The sequence below is a fragment of the Muscardinus avellanarius genome (assembly GCF_963383645.1).
Source record: "Muscardinus avellanarius genome assembly, chromosome: 11".
Lineage (NCBI taxonomy): Eukaryota > Metazoa > Chordata > Mammalia > Rodentia > Gliridae > Muscardinus > Muscardinus avellanarius.
The window spans coordinates 3,781,625-3,802,809 of record NC_137797.1 but is presented as its reverse complement, the minus strand read 5'-3'; the positions used below and the strand labels follow the sequence as shown (position 1 = coordinate 3,802,809).

General features: G+C 57.5%; 1 protein-coding gene across 1 annotated transcript in view; it reads left to right on the top strand.

Moving 5' to 3' along the window:
- The window catches only part of GRAMD4 (GRAM domain containing 4), a gene marked incomplete at both ends in the record, with an annotated part of 80,149 nt that overhangs the window by 41,812 nt on the left and 17,152 nt on the right, over positions 1 to 21,185 (top strand). Inside the window, 2 exons of the mRNA XM_080705894.1 lie at positions 2,535 to 2,655; positions 19,692 to 19,812. Coding sequence (XP_080562020.1) covers positions 2,535 to 2,655; positions 19,692 to 19,812 — 242 coding nt within the window. The remainder of the gene's footprint in view (positions 1 to 2,534; positions 2,656 to 19,691; positions 19,813 to 21,185) is intronic.

Here is a 21,185-nt window from a genome sequence, read left to right as displayed (position 1 = left end):
GCATCCTGTGCTCAGGGACCCCCGTCCCAGCCCCCTCTCTGCCCCAATGCCTGTGTCTTATGCCTCCTAGCCACAGGCCCGTGGTGTTTTGATTGGGGGCACTGGGACGTTTCCTGTGGGAGCAGAGCTGTTTTGAGGGCGATTCTCTCTCCTGCCCCTGGGGAGCTCCGCGGCTAGGGAAGGCAGGCTTGGGATGAGGACCATGGACGTGCCTCCTGGCTTTGGCCCTGAGGACCAGCTGGCTGCCCTCACCTCCTCCCTCTCTCCGGGATGGATGCGGCTGGTGGGGCTGAGGGGTCAGGCTCCTGGGGGTTTTCGATTCTCGCTCACGGAGTCCTCGTGTCAGATAATTGGTGACAATTCCCTAAGGTCCACGGTCTCCCGGGCGGGGGCGCTGTGTGTCCTGAGCAGGCCGCTGGCCTGGGTCACCTCAGCCACCTGCTTGCGGAGAGGCCTCAGCAGAAGTGGCGGCAGGCAGGCCTGCAGCGCCCAGTGTGGTGCGGAGCATCGTAGAGTCGGTGAAGCACACAGGTGTTCTCTTGCAGGGGGCCGCCGTGGGGGCGGGGGAGACCGTAGGGTGGCAGCGCCCGGGAGGCGGGGAGCGAGGTCCTGCGCTGCCTGGCCTGCGGGATCACATTTCAATTCAACATTTATGGCCTCCCTGCTGGGGGCAGGGTAGCTAGGTATGACTTAAGTGCAAGGAGAGTGGGGCGAAACTTCCAGAAGATAACATAGGGAGCATTGCAGGGAGGGGAGGTGGAGAGAAGGATTGGGGGTGCATGACCTGGAACCTCACTGGGAGAGCAGGGGTGTGCCTGCCTGCTCAGGGTGGGGGAGAAAGGGGCAAAAGCAGGAGCCAGTGCCCGCCAGGCTGACTGGCCAGGTACCCGGAGCTGCCCGGGGCATATTAGAAGTGGGCAGGTCACGTGTAGCCCAAAGTTTATTTGGAGGAATAGAAGATTTCTCTGTAACAGAAAGTGTGCTAGGCTCTCAGCACACTTGAACTAAAGAAGAGTGTGCACGAACCCTCACTCTTCATGTGTGACTGGCACCCCTCCTGTCCTTCCCGGCCTCTCCCCCTCCCCCCCCCCCAGGGCCTTGGACCACCTGGAGCAGACGCCAGGCATTTGGTCACGCATCCTCCTTTAGTGCGCCAGGGGCTAATGGATGAGGGCTGACACAGCTGGCTGTGGTGCAGGGCAGGCTGTGGGTTCTGCACACACCCTGCACGTGTGCCTGTGACAGGCGGGGACACTGCGCGCAGGCCGCTGCCCGCTCGGGGCTCTGCGAGCTTGCCTGCAGCTGGCTGTCAGAGCCACCTGGAGATGGGGGCTCAGACTCTGATGCCCACCCGTGGTTCCGAGTCAGCACCCGCCCCGCCACCCCCCACTGCATCATGGCTCTGCTGCCTCCAGCTCTGCTGAGGTGTAGACCAAAGTCCGTTGCTGCGTCCACTGGAGAGCAGCTGGGCTCTTATGTCCTCCAGGGGCTCTTGTAAGGCTCTGTCCTCCAGACAGTGCTTTGGGGGACCCTTTTGGGCTCCTAGCACCTTGGCTCTGCCAGCCCCTCTAACAGGTACCCTATGTGTGGTCCTTACCTGGGAGCATCCGTGCAGGGCTTGGCCCCACAGGGCCCTTGGGTGGGGTTTCAGATGGAATTGCCCTGCCTCCCACCTCCACATGCCGCCCCTGTCCCTGGGGCTCAGGCCATGCTAGCTAGCCAGTGCAGAGGCCTTCCAGGGCCGCTGGCTCCTGCCAGCCCCGTCTTCCTGGGCTGTGGCCTCCAGGCAGGTAACAGATGTGCAGGGCATGTGCACCCCAGTCTTCCTGGCACCCTGTCTGGCATGCACCTTGTGGAACCATCACTCAGCCCTGGGGGAGGTCTGGGGACCGGGCGGGGATGTTAGGCGCCGTCACTGGCAGGGCAAGCCTGTGCCGTTTCTTGCTGGGTCAGCAGCGGGCTTGGCTGTGGCGGGTGACATGTGAGTGTCCCACGTGGGCTCTCTCCTTTCCCTCTGTCAGCACGGTGCCCAGCCCCCAGGTTCCTGGCAGCAGCAGCAGGCCTTTAGCTGGGGCCTGACCTGGGCACTGGGACAGCGCAGTGGAGCCGGCAGGACAAGGCTCCTGGTTTGGGGTCTGCGCAGCCTGGCTCCCCGGCTCACTGTGCCTGGACCCCTCTGTGTTCCGATGTCCTCGGCGTGGAGTGGCCAAGCACTCGGACCCAGCTCCCATCGTGAGGGTGATGTCGCACTCCGACGGCACTGGACAGTTCCAGGGCTTCTTGTCCCTGCAGCCCGAGTCAGCGTGTGGCCACTGGGTGTCTTGACGCCTCTCCTTGAGTCCTAAGTTTTCCCTAAAGCTGATCTCATTTGGCTCCGAGGGCGTCCACGTGCTCTGAGAGGCCGGGTGCCCGTGCGGGCCTCGTGACGGGCCTGTGTTTTCCTGTTCGTGGATTTAGCAGGTGTGTTGGGGCTGTGGACCACACTGGTGGCACGAGATGCAGCTTCCTCTCAGCTCCTGGCTTTTCTCTTCCAGGCTGGCCCGGGGACCCTCATCATGGCCTCAGGGGTTCAGGACTTCAACCGGACAGAGTTTGATCGGCTGAACGAGATCAAGGGTCACCTGGAAATTGCCTTACTGGAAAAGCACTTCCTACGTGAGTACCAGGGGCCTCTGAGGGATGGGCCACTGCAGGGCGTAGGGCGGAGCTGGGGATGCTCTTGCTGAGGACTGTGGGTTGGGAGTGGGGCAGGGGAGGCCCGCGGTCTTTGGGCCGGAAGTCTCTAGCGGCTCTCTGCCTCCTGGGTCTGCGTCTCCCACCAGCTGCTCTGCGTGGCAGGCGGGTGGGGAATAGTCTCATGGGGGAGAAAAAACGTGCTGTGAAAATTTGGCTTATTTTAGTGAAATGGTGCACTTCTAATGGTTAACCCAGAATTTTTCAGAGCTTTGTGAAGGAACCTGACATTTCTGCCAGGTGTGGTGGTGTGTACCCATAATCCCACTACTTGGGAGGCTGAGACAGAAGGATCATAGGTTTGAGGACAACCTCAGCAAGTCATGAGAGAGACCCGTTTTCCAAAAATAAATAAATAAATAAAATCTAGGGGTATAGCTCAGAGGTAGAATGCCACTGAATTTCATCCCCAGCTACCCCCCAAAAACAAAAGTAAAGAAAAATAAAAATCTCTGTGTGCTTCAGTTTGCACGTGGAGGAGCCCCCCCTGGCTGTAGTGAGAACAGAGGGATTGTTCTCGAAAGGCCGCGGGATCCTTGCCGCACACCCACCGACGTTCACCTCTAACCCTCTCCCCCGCCATGGGCTCCCGTTTATAGGAGAGGGAATAGGTGTGGGGGGCCAGAGTCGCCCACCCACTGGGTGAGCCCTCTGAGGGGTGGGGGTCTCAGGCAGGCAGCGCAGCCTCAAAGCCCGTGAAGGCGACCCCGCGGGGACATGGCGTTTCCACAGTGGGCGCACAGCTGTTAGGAAGAACGTACTCGAAGAAGCAGCTTCCGCACACATGGCCCAGAGCTGGCCACTGAGCTGCGCGGAGCGAGGCCTGGGGGTGGGGCCTGAGACGATGGGCAGCGCTGGACCAAGGGCGGGGGCTGGAGTGCCGCCAGGCTCTGGACCGAGCGGCTGGCACCTTTGCTCCCTCCGGAGGGGCTGTGGCTCTGGCTTCTGTCCTCAGTTGCCTGCACCGACAGTGCCCTGCAGGCTGGGCTGGGGCCTCTTCCCCCATGGTTTCCCTCTTCTTCGTGGACCAGGTTCCCATGGGATGCAAACTGTCCTTTTAGTGATGATGTAGGTCTTCCAAAGGAACCTGTGGTGTCCCAGGGCGGAGAATCAAGCTTTCACTTATGAAGTCTGTGGTTCCCGTCGGGTGGGCCCAGGAGGGCTGAGCGTCAGTCCCGTGAGCGGGAGGGGGCGGCCGGGCACTCTCTCCCGGCTCCTTTGCGCTCCTGCGGGCTCACAGGTGTCTCCGCACCTGGTGCTCAAGGTGCGTAGCACACTGAGCTCTGCGGGGCCCCTGGCTGTGAGTAGTAGTGACCCTCTGTGCTCATGTGTGGCAGTAGTTAACTCTGTGTGTGGCCACAGTTAGCCATGTATTCATGTGTGTGTGTGAGAGACAGTAGTGTCTATATATGTGTGTGCACACGGATGATCGTAGTTAACCGTGTGCGTGCAGGTGGTAAATCATGGTGGCCGTTAACAGTGTGTGTATATTTGGTGGTAGCTGTGTGTGTGTTTGGCGATGCCTTGTTTGTGCATGCGTGTGTGGTGTCTGTACAGTGTTAATGTGTGTGTGCGAGCTCCTGTCTGTCCACAGGCCAGCAGCTGCCAGGGGCCCTAGGGAAGGCAGGAGCGTCCCAAGGACGGCTCTGGTGACCGAGGCCGCGACGTGGAGAGCCCCCGTCTCCCCGAGTCTCTGAGCCAGCTTGGGTGGGAGTGGCTGGTGGTCAGCCCCCTGTTGCCGTCCTGGGGACCTTGGCCAGCCCTACCCACTTTGTCCTGGGTGGCTGCAGTGAGGAGTGGCTGGCACTGACCAGGGCCTGCTGGGCGCAGGTTGATCAGGCGGGTCCCCAATCCAGCCAGCCGTCACGGGAGACAGACCTTTGGTGTGGAGCCTCGTGAAGGCACCTTGTGTAATCAGGGCAGTTGAGTGTTGGTGCTTTCAGGGGCTCGGCGACCCCGCAGAGCATGTGTTCCAGAGAAGATCGCAGGGCCCGCGGAGGGCAGCGAGGCCTCTGGGAGAGGGGGCTGGGCTGCAGGAGGGCTGAGGGCTGCCCGTCAGTCCCGCGCTCACTTCAAGGCAGGGCAGAGTGAAGCTGGGGGATGGAGAGAGGGCCGTGGGGATGCTTCCCTGGGGCGTATGGGGTCCGCAAGGAAACATGCTAACGAGGCTGCCCCATCACCAGACGTCGTTGCTGCGTCCTGGGACCACACTCGGGATCTGTTTTCACTGTTGCCTAAGGAATGAACCGTCTTCCTCTTAGTGATTCTGAGGTGGGAGTGTGGAGTTTAGCCTTGACAGTCATGGGTGGCAATTATGGGCAGTGTGTGTGTGTGTGTGTGTGTGTGTGTGTGTTGTATGTGTATAATATTGGATTCAACCCAGGGGCATTCTATCTCCAAGCTACACCCCCCATTCCTATTTATTTATTTATTTACTTATTTATTTTGCAGTACTGGGGATGGAACCCAGGGGCATTGTACCTCTGAGCTACACCCCTAGCCCTATTTTTTAGTCTTTTTCTTTTTCAAACAGGGTCTCACTGAATTGCAAAGGGCCTCGCTACATAGCTGAGGCTGTCCGCGAACTGCGATCCTCCGGTCTCAGCCTCCCGAATGCTGAGATTACAAGCGTGCGCCACCACGCCTGGCCTGTTTTGTTTATTGATTTATTTATTGACACCTAGGATCTCTTAGGTTGCCGAGAGCCCCACTGCTTGCTGAGGCTGTCCTTGAACCTGTGACCCTCTTCTCTCAGCCTCACAAGTACTGGGATTACAGGCATGGCCCACCACGCCTGGCCGCAGGACTTTTAAACTACGGAAAATTTCATATGCATCTGGATCTAGAGGAGAGAGTTTGGTGAGCTCCTGCAGATACCCACCCTCCACTTTGAAGGGAGCTGGTTCCCAGCCAGGCCGGCTTGCTCTGCTCTCCCTCCCGGGACTCAGGAGGAATCCCAGCTTCTTTTCCTTTCATCTCTCAGTGTTTTACTAGGGAGCTCAAGGTGTTGTAAAGACGAAGGCCTTGAGCCCATTATTTCCACCAGAACAACAGCTTTTCTTGGATTTCACCGATACACAGCGTAAGCTCAGGCTCCCTGGCTACGAGGCTCGCAGATATGTGGCAGCTCTGAAGGGCCGCGCAGACCGTGAGGTCTGGGTGTTCATGCTGCTCCGGGGGTCCTCTCTCTGTCGCTCTCTGTGCCCTGGGTGGACAGGTCACCGCTGGCTGGATTCTCCCCTCTGGTCTCTGCAGACGGGGTCTCTGTGGACTTCACACGCGGCTGGGCAGCCGCCCCCCTGCTCTCCTTCATCCTCCTCCGCAGGGATGGGTTTGGTCCCTGCCAGGAAGGACCCCTTTGCCGGTGATGGTGTGCTGCTGGGTGCTGCCTGAGGGGGGCGCTCCGGGGCCGGGCCCTGCATGGTCGTTGCTGACAGCTCTCTTTTCTCTAGAGGTGGCAGGACTGTCACCTTCCGCTCCGCCCTTCTTTCACCATCCAGGACCCAACATGTTTCTGCAAACAAGCTCGTTGCGAAGATTCGGCTGCCCAGGGAATGCTTGCTTGAATTCCCCCCTATTATCCAGTTTTAATAGGATGAGTTGAAAGCCGAGCATGGTGGTGCCTGTATTCCTAGTACGTGGACTTCGAGACAGGAGGATGGCAAGTTGAAGGCCAGCCCCAGCAACTTAGAGAGGCCCTGTCTCAAAATAAAATATAGCCGGGCGTAGTGGCGCACGCTTGTCATCCCAGCACTCGGGAGGCTGAGACAGGAGGATCTGGGTTGGTGGCCAGCCTGAGCTGCTTAGTGAGGCCCTTTGCAACTCAGTGAGACCCTGTGTCAAAATAAAGAATAAAACAAGGACTGGGGGTGTAGCTCAGAGGTTCCATCCCCAGTACCACAAAAAAAAAATCATTAAAAAAGAATGAAAATTAATTAAGCATTCAATTTAATACTATAGAAGAAACCAACATGATGAAATTAGGGAAAAGTAAAAAAGGAATAAAGGTAATATGTATTAGAAAAACAAAATTATAATGTATATTATATATATGGTATATACATAATATGTATATATGTATATATGCATATACATAATGTATTATGTATACATGCATATATAATGTATATATTATGGATATATATGTAATGCATATATGCTATGTATATATACACATTATATAGTTATATATATACATATTACATTATATTATGTATATGCATATGTAAAATGTATATACATAATATATACACTTTACATGTGTATATATATATAATATATACACATATATGTACATTATATACATATATATATATATGGCTGAAGGTGTATATCAGTAGTAGAGTGCCCCTGGGTTCATCCCCAGTAATATTAACACACACACACACACACACACACACACACACACACACGGGTTGAATCCTCTGTGCAAGGCAGTGAGGGTGTTGAGCCCTCGTGGGCTTTGTGATGTCATCACAAGATCGTGGACATACGCACATTTCGCATGTTTTAACCATGTGACTTGCCTGTGGGACCCACACTTCTGCCTCTCACTGTGGGAGCCTCTGTCAGTTGGTCTGAGTCCTCACGTTGTGACAAGGTTCTCCAGGTTCACGACAAACATTCCCTGCCCCAGTCCTAGAATTAGCCATTTTTTGAAACAGCCTGGTTCCTTTTGGTGGGAGCAGGTTCCAGGACCTTCACTGCAGCCATTGGTCCTCCTGTCTTGGCCTTTTCAGTGGACGTGGCCAGGGCATCGTGGGTCCATGCAGGTTTTCTGCTGGGGCTCACATCGGGGCTCCTGAGAATGACACCAGCATTGCTTATTGGTTTTATCCCACAATAATCTGCACACGTCTCAGGAGGAAATACCAAGCCTGCTTCGCCACCGCGGGATTGCTCAGCACGCTTTGTGATTACTTCGGGGCTTCTGTTCTCAGGGGATGTCCCCTGGAGAGGTAGGAATTGCTGCATTCGAGTGACCTCATCATGGCTGACAGCAAGTCCGTGTCCAGCTGGGTTAGCACGCTTCTCTTTGCTTTAGGGTTTTAGAGATGGCCTTTATTTTCATTAACTTTTTATTTTGACACAATACCAGTAAAGTTACAAAAATAGTAAAGATATAAACATGGTGAAGTAATTCCTGTATGTTTTTCATCCATTTATTCCTCAAAGGTTAACATTTTACCAGTTATCTCTGTCTGTCCATCTACTTCAATACCCATCCGCCCGTCCATATACGTATATGTACATGCATACACTCATTCATTCCTCTACCCACTCCTTCATCCATCCATCCATCCATCCAACCATCCATCCATCCATTTATCCATCTGTTCATCCACTCATCCACCACCCATTTTCTCCTACTCACCCACCTACCTGCCCATCCATCTCTCCGTCTTCCTACTCATCTACCCACCCACCCATCCATCCATTCACCCACTCCACAATCCACCCAATCCCTCCCTCCTTCCCTCCCTCCCTCCATCTCTCCATTCATCCATCCATCCATCCATCCCTGCACCCATTCATTCCTGCACTCACCCATGCACCCATCCACCCATGCACCCAGTCATCCATTCATCCATTCCTGCACTGACCACTCACCCGTCCACCCATCCCTGCACCCACTCACCCATGCGTACCTCTGCTGTCCATCTATGTGTTGTTTTCCTGAGCGTCCGAGCTTCCTTATCATCACTTGTACACACAGTCTTCCTGTGTTCTCAACACTCTAAACCCTCCACTCCTACTCATTCATCCATCTGTCTTTCCACCTACTCACTCATCCACCCACCCATCCACCCAGGGATATTCTTTGGCCCTGGGACAGCTATCAAAACCAGGGAATTGACATCAGTATAATGCTATTGCTTAGAGTAAGACCTAACTCTAACTGCGCTCTTGGTCTGGTAGCGTCCTGTTTAGGAAGAGAAAGCTCGCCCATGCTGCGTCGGGCTCCCGTGTCCTGTTCTCCGGCTCCTCTCCCTGACAGTAGCTCAGGCTCTCTCTGTTGCTGATGTCGGTGTCTGTGAAGAGCGCACGCGGGCCAGTGCTTTTGCAGCGTGTCCTCGGGAGCGTTTGTCCACTGGTGCCTCGTGGAGAGACGTAGGTTGCGCTGCTTTGCTCAGAGTGTGGCGTGCTGGGGTGTCCGTGGTGCGTCTCCTCAGGGTACGTGATGCCATCGCAGCCCATTACATGTGGCATCAAGAGCTCTTTAAAAATTAAAATTAAATTTTTATTTTTTTTTTTTTTTGGTGGTACTGGGGTTCCTGGAAGCCCGTCTACCTCCAGGCTACACTCCCAGACCTATTTTATTTTTGGAAACAGGGTCTCCTAAGCCAGCGCGGCTGGCTTCGAACCTGCGCGATCCTCCTGTCTCTGCCTCCCAAGCGCGGGGATTACAAGCGTGCGCCACCATGCCCGGCTAAAATTAAATTTTTAATAGCTTTCTGAAATTGTTTACAGTCTCCCAGTTCTTTGGGAGACCGAGGCAGGAGAATCATTTGTATAATATTGGAATTCAAGGCCAGCCTGGCCAACACAGCGAGACCCCATCTCAGAAATACGTTAATTAATTGAACGTAATTGTTTTCATGGTTCCAAAGTCAAGGTGTGCTCAGAGAACTTGAGTTTCTCTCCCTGCACCCCACGCCTACTCCCTCCCTTCCCCTATGGATACTGGTTTTTAAATATTTTATACTTACTCCTTTCACTGATTTTTAAATAGAAGCAAACATGTGTTTGTTCTTCCCTTCCCCTTGGTTAAATGCCAGCGCAGTCACAGTTCCACTCTGTCTTGGCAGTCCCTTGACAGTGCTACCTACAGATAGTCCCTGGTCTCCTTTCTACCTGGGTCTATGGTGTGGTTCTGTGTGCCTTAACCCGCCTGGCCCTGTTGATGGGCTCTTATATTGTCTCCAGAATATATATTATATTATATTATTATATTATGTTATATATATATTTGGTACTGGGGATTCAACCCAGGGGCATTCTACCTCTGAGCTACCCTACAGCCCTATCTTATTTTTTATTTTTAAACATGGTCTCACTAAGTTACGGTACACTGGCCTCAAACCTAGGATCCTATTGTCTTGGCCTCCCAAGTTCTGGGATTACAGGCGTGTGCCGCCATCGCCATGCCATCTTCCCACCCTTTGCTGTTATAGTTCCAGGCGGTTCTTTCCAGGCTGTCCGTGCCTTTGGAATATAAGCGGGCCTTATCCCCCCTCCCAAGCATGATGTAAGTGAACTGTGAGTGCAGGTTAACTGCAGAAAGGGCCCTGGAGGCGGGGCTTGCTCAGCAGAGCCTGCATCGTCGGTGCAGCGTGGCTTCCGTCAGTACCCCAGGAGGATGCAGTGTGGAAGCGAGGGTATTGTGTAATCTCGGGCTCCACGGAGATGTCTGGCTGTCGATAGCCGTGCTGTGTGCTGGTCCATTTGTTAAGAGCATACGTAAACGCACAGCTCGTGGTCAGCCGGCCGGGCGGCTCTGGCGGCGCGTTGCTCCTGGGCTCCGGCTTCTCTACAGGTGGGGTTTCTTGGTCTCTGCTGGCTCCGGCTCCGGCTCTGGGAAGCGCGCGGCAGAAGGTGCGCACACAGTCTCTACTCAAAAGCAACTTGCGGTGGAAGTGGATTTTACGGGTAGCGCCCTGGGGGCCCTGGGGACCTGTGGCTCCTGATGGATAGAGGTTCCTTCTTGTGGGCGTGGATGGCTGCAGGTCACTCCCTGAAGAGGCTTGAGGAGGCTCCTGTAGGGTGCTGTGCCCTGTCCGCACCTTTGGCACACATGTGGGTCCCAGTGGGTGTGGGAACACATGACTCTGAGGGGTGCTTTTGCTCCGAATCCCCTGATGCTGCTGGAAGACTCCCTTCTGTCCTCCTGCGCTGAGGTCAGAGTGGCCCCTCATCCTGCGGGAGGGCTTCTCGAAGGCAGGCAGGCCGGCAGCCTTCATGGGCATGAAGAGCCTTCTCTGAATGCAGAGACAAGGCAGGGGGCCTGGGGCCAGGGGAGTCGGGTGGCTGACCTGGGTGATTCGAAGTAAGGAAGATCTCCTAACCGTCAGCCTTCTGAAAACGGAAGGGTCTAGGGAGGAGCTGCCAGCTGCTAGACGTGGCCAGCAGACAAGCGCAGCCACTGGCCCCCGCTGACTAGTTATCTCTGGGCCTGCCGCAGACCTGCGTCTGCAGATACCACACCGGGGGTCTGGCCCCTCTTGTTATCTGCCTCTCCTGTTAATTCGGTGGTGTTGAGCTGAAAAGATAACCCTCGGGGACAAGGCCTGGGCGGATCTAGTTCTGTCCTCCAGAGAGCTGTGTAGTAGGACAGGAAATGAGAACAGACTGGGTATGCAGAGGAAGGCAGGTAACTGATCTGGTATCCAGCTTCTGTAGAATTTTCTAGAAAAAAAGATGAAATTGGCCTCAGAGAAAATTGAAAGTCTAGCCTGCTGGGCTTAGAATTTCCTATTTGTACAGCTGGGAATGTAGCTCAGTGGTGGAGTGCTTGCCTGGCATGTGTGAGGCCCTGGGCTCCGCTCAGCACTGTACGGAGAGAAGGCCACGTTCCTGGGTCACTTCTGTTGTCCAGTGGAGACCTGCGCTTTAATCCTTTACTGCGGACATTTGGCCCTGATATTCCTTGTTGCCTAGGCAGGAGATCTTTGAGACCAGCTGACTCATGTGCTGAGCTCCCAAAGCTCACACTTTGGAGAAGGAACCCCTGAATTCTGTTGCTCCCGGAGTATCAGGGTGAGGGTGAAGTCAGGGAGAGGCTGTGCACGCCTGCAACTGTGCGGATGGCTTCAGGCCCTGCGGCCCGGCACTGTCAGCCAGTGGCTGCTTTTGGTGATGACGTAGTCAAAATCCTTGGGAAATGTTGACTGGGAGCCACGCCCATCCCTGGGACCTTGCCGGTCAGCTCTGTGGTCTTTCCCACGGAGCTCATCCCTAGCTCTCAGGCCATGCGAGGGTGGGATGTGACGTCCACTCCCAGGTGACAGGTCCTTTGTAGGCAGGGGACAGAGAAGCTGGCCAGCAGCCGCCCATCCCCTGTCCCTGTCTAAACCCTCATCTGTGGGCAAGGCTACCCTGGCAGAGACGGCTGTTCGTTGTTACCATGGGGAGTGCCAGGCAGCACGTGGTGTGTCCTGCTGTTCTGGCTCTGTGGGCCACCCTGTTTGTCCACAGTCATCTCCCCCACCGACTGGACTCGTGGGAGGGTGGGGAGAGCTGCCGCCAGGGCTGCCCAGGGCCTGGCAGCTGCGGATGCTCAGTGCCTGTACAGGTGCACCTGTGCATGGGCGGATGGGGGATAGATGGCGGGCGGGGGCAGTGAGTAGCCGAGTGACTGGACGCATTGGTGGACGGGTAGATGATGCGTGGGGGAGGAAGTAGGGCTCTTCACCCAGCAGCCCGCCCTCCGCACATCCTCAGGGACCACCAAGCTCCTCCCAGAGCCCCCGCCCTCCGGCCACAGCCTGCTCTGCTCTCGTCATGTCTGTGGTGCCAGGCAGTTTCCTCTGTGCCCCTTTGCTCCCGGTATGCCCAGGGCCTCAGGGCCTAACCTCAGCTGGAGGCGGGGGATGTCCCTGCCCTCCCCAGCCCACACTGACAGGAAGGAGTGTTAGGCAGAGAGCCTGTTGCCGTGGGAAAGGACTCGGGCTCGAGGGCCTGGCTGCGGGGTGCGGAGCGCTTGGGTGGAAGGAGAGGCATCATGGGTGGGGCAGAGCACATGCTTTGAACACACACACACACACACACACACACACACACACACACACACCTCCCAGCTCAGTACTGGGCTAAGGCCCCACGTCCAGCCCACGAGTGTTAGCGGCAGCATGCTGTCTCACGCTTTCAGCGTGGCCTTTCAGGTCACGATCCATTCCTGAAAATGAGCCATTCTGGGTGAAGGCCCTGCCTGGGCTCCTATTTCATGTTTTGTTTTATTTGTTTGTTTATTTATTTATTTTTGTGGGTCTGGAGATGGAACCCAGGGGAGTTTGACCTCCAAGCTATAACCCCCTGCCCTATTTTTTATTTATTTTATTTATTTATTTTTTTTGGTGGTACTGGGGATGGAACCCTTCTACCTCCGGTCTACACTCACAGGCCTATTTTATATTTTATTTGGAAACAGGGTTTCTTAAGCCAGCAAGGCTGGCTTTGAACCTGTGTGATCCTCCTGTATCTGCCTCCCAAGTGCAGGGATTACAAGCGTGCGCCACCATGCCCGGCTTATTCTTTATTTTTGAAACAGGGTTTCACTAAGTTGTGGAGGGCCTCACTAAGTAGCTGAGGCTGTCCGTGAACCACGATCCTCCAGTCTCAGCCTCCTGAATGCTGGGATTATAAGTATGCGCCACCACGCCTGGCTTATTTTTTTTTTAACTTGGAAAATAATCTCAATGCACTCCGTGTCTACCCTAACCCTATAATTGGTTTCCCAAAGCATGGCGATAAGCCAAAGTTAGCCGCCGCCTGTCCTGTTGGAACGCAGATGCTGCAAACCTGGCCACTGCCTGGTTCCCGAGCAGCGTGGTGTCCACGGTCTGTTCATGGTTCTGGAAATGTTACCTCTGTGGGGATCAGTAAACACTGTGGCTGAAAGTGAGTATCCGGAGAAAATGTGGACAGAAGTCACCAGTGAGCCCCAGGTGTTTTCTTTGGTGAGCTGTTGTCCTCAAGCAGAGCGGGTCACTCTCAGTAAGAAGGGATAGCGGTGGCTGTGTCCTTCCTGCAGGCTGAGCGCAGGTGTGCTGAGCCCAGGGGTCGCTGGTACCTGTGCATCGGGGCCTGGGGACATTTCCTCTGTGCCTCTCTGCTCCCTGGCCTCAGAGCCTGGGGGCCTGGGCTCACCTGGCTGGAGGTGGGGGCAGCCCTGCTACCCCAGCCCGCGCTGAGCAGGTATTTAGCAAAGAGCCCGTTGTCCTCTAGAAAGGCCCGAGATGCGTGGGGGTGGAGGTGGTGGTTGGGTCAGCAGTTCGGCTGAGGGTCCAGGTGGGAGGTGTAGGGCCCAGGTGCTCCAGGTGTGCAGGCCCCGGCCAGGGCCAGCTTCCTGTTTCTGAGCTTGCGCTCCTGGCTGGGTGGAGTTTTATTTAAGGATTAACACTTGATTTTTATTTCTGGCTGAGGCTGGGCCTGTTGGATTGTGTGCCAAGAGGACTCCTGCTCTACAGCTCTACTTTTGCACGTTTAAAAATAGCCAAGAAGCTGTTTTCCTTCCTCCCACGACCGTCCCTGTGGGCTGGGTGTCGTGGAGGCCAGGGCGTGGGTTGAGCCCTGGCCTAGCGCTCCTGGGTCTGTGGCAGGCATGGGCTGCAGGGCCTCCTCTGCCTCCCCTTGAGTCAGGATACTGTGGGATGGAGGGGCCCCTACATCCCCCGCCCCGTCTCTGGTCATCTGTCCTCCTCCGCCCAGGCCCCCGGGAGGCCTGGAGCCTGGCAGAGTGGTGGGCGGGCACCCAGCTGTGCGGGGCTGCATTTAGCCTCCCCCAGCTACACGCTCCTTCAGTGTGGTGTGGACTGCAGTGCTACTCTGGCATTTCTACTGATTGTGGGGCTCCGGGTCTGTCATGCATTCTGCTACATCCCTTTGGAAGCAGGGGCCTGTGATGTCCATAAATAAAGGGGTCCCCGAGAGCACCTTCCAGGGCTTCGCCTCGCTGGCTTAGACCCCGCTTGGAGACCCCTGTGGGCGTGTGGGGGTGGGGCTCGCAGACCCTCCCATGGGCCCCTTCCCATCACCCTGTCCTGATGCCCTGACTGTTCCCCTCGTGCCATCTGGGGCTGTCCTGCTTCCCTCTGGGATCACCTAGCTCAGTCTCCTATAATCTAGTGAGTAGATTGCTGTTTTGTTTCCGTGGGTGTTAGGCTGGGCAGAAGCCCGCTGCAGAAATTCCTGGATTATGACATTAATTTTCCTTTCGGGGTGCATCCACACCACACTTAGAAGGCCTCCTGCGGGCTCCGTGGCCACGCCCGCTGCCTATAACCAGCTCAGCTGAATGAACCCTCAGAATCCGTCATGCCAGCACTGGCCCTGGGAGTGCACTGGGCTGGGCACCGGGCTGGGCGGTCTGTAGCCTGAGATGGCTGCATGTCCGGCCCGGCAGAACTCTGGCTTCCTGGTGTAAAGTGCTGTATGTGACCCCAGGTCCCATCTGTGACACAGCTGCCGGCAGGTGTGGCGTTACACCCACCCGAGTGGCTTCTTTGCACGACCAACCGGTCCTGTGGGAGGGCAGGGTGAGACATGGCAGCCTGGAGGCGGCTCCCAGCCTCTCTGCCCTAGCTCGGCACATGGCCTGCTCCAGAACTGTCCTCTTCCTGGCGCTTTGGGCCCGGGGGTTTGGAGAAGCTTCCTGTGTACGTTGTTCATCAGAGCTGCCTCCGTGGGGCCCTGGGGCATCCCACTGCAGCTGGAAGTGGGGGGGTGGGTGTCGGGAAGGGGCCGGCCTGTGCCCCTGAACCCCAGCAGGGTCAGGCAACAGCTAGAGGCCTCCTTCTCTGTGACCCTCAGAATGCCCGCAGTTGAGGCAGGAATGTCTGCGGTGGGGCAGGCGAGGGAGAGAGCCATCTCCTCCTGGCTGCTGGGGACTCTCCTGGCCTGGCCTGCCCTGCGGTCTCAGGCCAGGGTGGAGCAAAATCATGGCTCCCAAGCGTCCAGTCCTAATCCCCAGAGCCTGGATGTGACCTTTCATGGCAAGAGGTGTGAATAAGTTACCGACCCTAGATTAGACGGTCCAGGATTACCCCGGGCTCAAAGTAGTCCCAGGGGCCTTCGAAAAAGAAAGGAAGGTTGGAGGAGAGGTCGATGGAGTCAGAGTTCAGCGATGCCATCGCGGCCGGGCTTCTCCAGGAACACAGGAGCTGGGAGACACCGGGAAGGGGTTCCTCGGAAAGCCCAGTGAGACTCGCTTGGGGCTCCTGCTACAACAGGACTGGAAGAGAAAACTGGTCAGAAGCCAGTGTATTGTGATAATGTTTCTACAACAGCCACGGGAAACGGGGTTATTCTAAGGGCTCCACCACCTCACACCCCACTCTGAGGGAAGCCCCGGCCAAGGCAGCGGGGAGCCCGGTGTCCACAGCAGGCGGGCTGTCGGGGTCAGGCTGTGAACATTGAGGTTGGAGGAGCCCTGAGCCGGGGACCCACGAGCCCAGGGCTGCAACCACAGCCACCAACGTGCAGGACCTGGTCCGGGGCCCCAGAGAGGCCGGCGGGAACTGCCCACAGGGCCATGTGGCTGGAGGGTGGCCCTTCTGTCCCCAGAGGACTCAGTCCTGTCAGAGGCCGGCTGAGCCAGGGCTCTCTGAACGGCCAGCTCAGCACTTCCCACTTGGCAGGAAACCTTGTTTCTTCTCTTACTCAGGCGGGAGGAGGAAGGACCGCTGATGGGTATTTGTGCCGCTTTTGTCCTGTGGGAGGACGGGCGGCTGAGCACTACGCTGCATTTGACCTGAATGTGTCACCGCGGGCGGGAGGCTGGCCCGCAGCGCCTAGCCGCTGGGCTCTTCAGCGTTTCAGCCTACTCGGGGGGCACCTGGCCTTGTGGGAGCCATTTGCTCAGAGAGAGTGGGAGGGAGGGAGCTAGTTAGCTCACTGGAAAGGACAGAGGGCCAGGAATCCCAGCTGGTTTTGTGTACTTAGCTCTCTCACTGGGAAAGGGCGGAAGCCTTCCTGGGACGCAGCAGCGGGCAGCGCACAGGCTGATGTTGCAGGCTGGGTCAGAGGAGGGGTGTCTGCAAGGCTGGGGGCAGTCTGAGGGGTGCAGTCCGAGCCGGTGCTGGGGACCTGCGGGGGAGGGAGAAGGGCAGCCTGGGGCGGACACTGCTGGTTTCTGTCTACACACTGTGCAGGGCTGAGGGCCATTTGTCAGGGAGGTGCAGATTAAGGGGACCCTGACCTCCTTCTTCTCTGAGCCCCCAGAATTCACCTGCTCATCCAGTGAGCCTTCATTGAGCTCCTGCTGTATGCCAGGCTGCAGGCAGGGCCAGGTGGTTCCTGGCTTGTGAGTGTGCCTTCTGCCCGTCCAGGAAGGGGCTGGTGTCCACATCTGTTCTCAAAGCCCGTCCCGGCCACGGTGGCTCAGGCTTTGGCATTCTGTCCTCTGGGGGAACCTGGTACGCACTGACCACATGGCTTAATGACGAGGAAGGAGCAGCCCGTGAGGAAGTGTGGCTTCCGTCTCCAGGCCAGGAGGAGCCACGCGTGCCCACAGCAGCGGAGAGGTGCTGTTTGGGCTGGTTTGACCTTCAGGCCTGCTGGGATCGGAGGACATGCTGGGGGGCATGTGGGTGTTGGAGATTCAGAGGGGCAGATGGGAAAGAACTGGAACTCAGGCGCCTCCTGGGCCCGCGCACCCTGCCTGGGAGCAAGGCCGGCAGTGTGAAGTATCTCTCCTGTTCTCCTGCGGGAGGGGGCGCCATCACAGATGGAGAAGATCTGAGCCCGCCTAAGCCTGCTTGTTAGCCGTGCCCCCGCAGCTGCTCTGAGCAGGCGTATCCAGGCAAGCCTTCACCTTCGGGGAGGAAGGCGCTCCCAGGGGTCTCTGCGAAGGCTGGTTGGGCGGCTGTCCACCTGCTCATCCTGCGAGCCGCACTTGAGCTGCCGTGTGCCAGGCCGCAGGAGGGCCAGGTGGCTGAGAACCAGCTCCTGTGGAGGAACCTGGAGGGTGGTGCCATCGTAGGTGGGCAGAGGATCTGCAGTGCAGGGAGGCCCAGGCTGTCCTGGCACCTGACGAGTGGCCTTCTTAGGGAAGGAGCCGGGCGGTAGGGTTTCTCCCCGTGTCGGGGACACAGGTCCACAGCCAGGCAGGACTTGTGTGTGGGCCTGCCCACCTGCTTGCTGTTGCTCTCCGTCCGCCTGGATGTCTTCTCTGGGCAGGGTATGTCCCCTCTGCTCATGGCAGTGGCCCGGTACTTTGATGGAACCTGGCATGTAACTAATATTTCCCAGTGAAGGTGTGTGTGAATGAACCAGGAGGAGCTGGGCTGGAGACGGCCTCGTGGGCGTCACGGCCCAGGTTAGCAGGGGAAGGGATGGGCGCAGGTGCCGGGGGACACTAGGGTTGCGGGCTGACCACCGAGTATCCAAGCCTCCCTCTACCTCTATTGGAACCTCTCAGCAGGTGTTGTAACACCGTGGACAGGACCCTAAGGGCCCGTGAGTCCTCGGGGCCAGAGCAGTGTCCCCAGGGACCTGAGTATAAGGTGTCCTAGTGTGCTTGGTGTCCAGGTACCCGGCAGTGTAGGTAGCCAGGGCCTCTGTGGCTCCTCCAGTGTGTTCTCTCTTGTCCAGGGCATGGCCAGCCAAGCGCACACATCTCTTGGGTCCAGGTATCTTCCGTGGTGTTGGGCGTGTCACGTGAGCACTTGCCGAGCTGTCCCCTGCCCCCGTCTCTTGAGTTTAGTCAGTGGAGCTGGGTGGACATCACCCCGGGGTTGCTCCAGAGAGTTGAGGGTATGGGGCCCCTACGCCCTCACCCGGGCCATTTCCTGCTGCATCTTCAAGCCCAGGAGGCCAGAGCCTCTACCCAGGAAGCTCTGGGAGTGCTTGGCAGTGGGCTCCGAGCCGTCGTCTGGGCACAGTGCTTGCCAGCCATGTGTCCCACCACTTCCTTCGTCTACACCTCTGTCATGCCCAGATCACTGTCCCCTGACTCAGTAGGTGCATGATCCTGCGGGCAAGGTCTCAGAATCCAGGCGCCCCCTGAGCCAGCCCGGAGGCTGCGCCCACAGGTGCTGGGAGGATGCTGGGCCTCAGGTGTGCAGCGAGAAGCCGGGCTGTTGCTGAGAGGTCTGAGCTTCCTGCACCTCCGCTACCACCAGAGAGCCCTTGCGGGGCTCTTTGTCACCCCTGGGGCCATGACAGTGGGTGCCTGTGTGGGAGACAGGACTAACCTGAAGGTTCTCCAGGAGCGTGCAGCAGGTGTGGACGTGACCACTGAGCCATCGGGCCCTGCCCTGCATGAGGCTGCAGGCAGGTCTTGCAAGGACCGGGAATGCTGCCCTGGCCCCGGGGCTGTCCCAGGGCCCAGGAGCCTCTTCTCAAGCAGCTGTGAGAGTCTGGCTCTTAGGTGTCGACTTCCAGGAGCTGCGAGTGCCTGGCCCGCGTCCTTGGAGTTCTCCTCTTCATTTCCTTATGATTAGAGCTGCGAGCTCCTCCTTCTATCTCTTTCCCAAATGAGCTAGGTGAGGTGGCGCACACTTGTCATCTCAGTACTTGGGAGGCTGAGACAGGAGGATCGCAGGTTTGTGGCCAACCTCAGCTACTTAGGCCCTCGCAACTTAGTGAGGCCCTGTTTTGAAATAAAGGATGAAAACTAGGGCTGGGGTGTAGCGCAGAGGCAGATGCCCCTGGGTTCGAGTATCAAAGGTCACTGTTAGCTGTCCTCTTCCTCCTAGCACCTCTCTTTATCCACCCTCTCCCTGTCCCATTCCATTTCCGGCTTACTTTGGAGCACACCCTCTCAGGGGTCTTCAGGAGCACCAGGCCCCAAATAGTTCTCAGGATCCCCTGTGCCAGGTGGTTGGAGTGGTCACTCCCCCTCCAGCCTAGGGCCTGAGCGCCCTGGGTGCCCCTGCCCCGTGCACAGATCCTGAGTGCACTGATGGCTGGAGAAATGCCCCCCGTGGTCTGTTGCCTCTTCCCGTCCTCACCGTAGCTCCACGCCAGGTCTGACCCCACTGGTAGAGGAGCCCTGGTTCACAGTCGCTCCTTGGATGTGCGCTCTGGAGGAGGGGCCGGCGTGACAGATGGCAGATGGGCCTGGGGTATATCTCTCTAGCTGAGTGTCCCACGGACTTGGTCGCATCAGGCACTCAGGCCTGTGGCGGAATCGGAGCCCTCTGCTGTTTCTGAGTTGGGCAATCTTACCTCAGGATCTCTGAATCGGAGGAGCAGAGTGGGTGTGAGCCTGGGTCACCTCGTTGCTCTCTCCCCCACAGAGGAGGAGCTCCGGAAGCTGCGAGAAGAAACCAACGCAGAGATGCTGCGGCAGGAGCTGGACCGGGAGCGGCAGCGGCGGATCGAGCTGGAGCAGAAGGTGCAGGAAGTGCTGAAGACCAGGTAGTACCTGCACTGGTCTGCTTTCTGTTACTATAATGGAAGGCCTGAGGTCAGGTGCTTAAAAAGAAAAGAGGTTTATGTGGCTCCCAGTTTTAGAGGCTAAAGGAAGTGGCGCTGGTATCAACTCCGCTCTGGCAAGGGCCTCATAATAATGACATCATGGTGGGAGTAAGAACGGGGGGAGAGATCACACCATAGGGTAGGACGTCAGAAAGGCCGCCGGTGGCCACACTTGTTCTTTTATAACAATTTGGGATTTCAGGAGAGCTACTTTAATCCCTCTGTAACACCCCAGCCAGTGCCACCCTGTGGACCAAGCCTTCAGCCTTGCCCCCTTAGGAGACAGACCTCACCCAGACCACAGCAGGTATCCTCAGTGGCCAGGGTCTCGCCCGGAGCCCCTGCTCAGACCCCCAGCCCTGTCAGCAATAGCCACCACCTCCCCAGCTGGAGCCAGCGCCGCTCAGGAGCACCACTCGCGCTCTTGGGGGGCCTGGGGTGCAGTGCAGGCACCCGAGCGTGGACATCGGAGAGTTGAGGCTAGCAGGGTGCTCTTCCACCTCCCGGGCCTCGACCAGCAGGGTCAGGCAGAGTAGGGCTAAGAGACCATTGGGGTGGGGCCTTCAGGGACCCCGGAGCTGCGCGCCCCAGCCAGGGGCAGGTCCTGCCCCTTGACTTGCCCTTCCTGCTAAGTGAAACCATGTTTGCTGCCCCTCCAGGGGCTGCTGCTGCCCCCAGATCTTTTGCCACTGCCTCTGTGGCCCCAGCCGGGGTCCTGGGCACCCCACTGTGTGCGGCCACACCAGCGCTCGCCTGCCGTGGCCATGCCTCATCCCAGCCATACTCTTGTGAGATGATAGTGCCCTCCAGCTTCTTTATCCCCAGTCATGGTCCCTGAGCAGGGTTGACCTGGCACTTCAGGCCACTTCCCTGACCCCCACCTCGGCCCACCTCCCAGGCCGTCAGCAGGAAGCAGGCCATTCGAGAGCCAGTGCGCGCCTGTCCTGACGGACCGCGGGCTCCCACACCCTCGGCGGCATCAGGGGTCAGTGGGTGGAGTGAGCGGCCCTGCTCTGGTGGTGGCCGGACGCCAGCCTCCTCCGGGGTCTCCCTGGCTATCAGCTCTGAGAAGCTGCTGTAGTGAGGAAGGTGCACTTGTTTTACGGCCCCGCCCATTCCTGGGTCGCAGCTGTCAATCAGGTGGCCCTACCTCCCATACCTGGGCCTCCCACAGTGGGGCCTGGGGAGGAGGACCCTCTCCTCTCTCTCCCTGGCTCCAGGAGGGTGGCTCTGTAGACCAGACAGGCACACACAGGCCTCAGCCAGCATTCTCCCGGCCTTGACCTTCTGTGAGGACCTGTGGAAATTCAAGG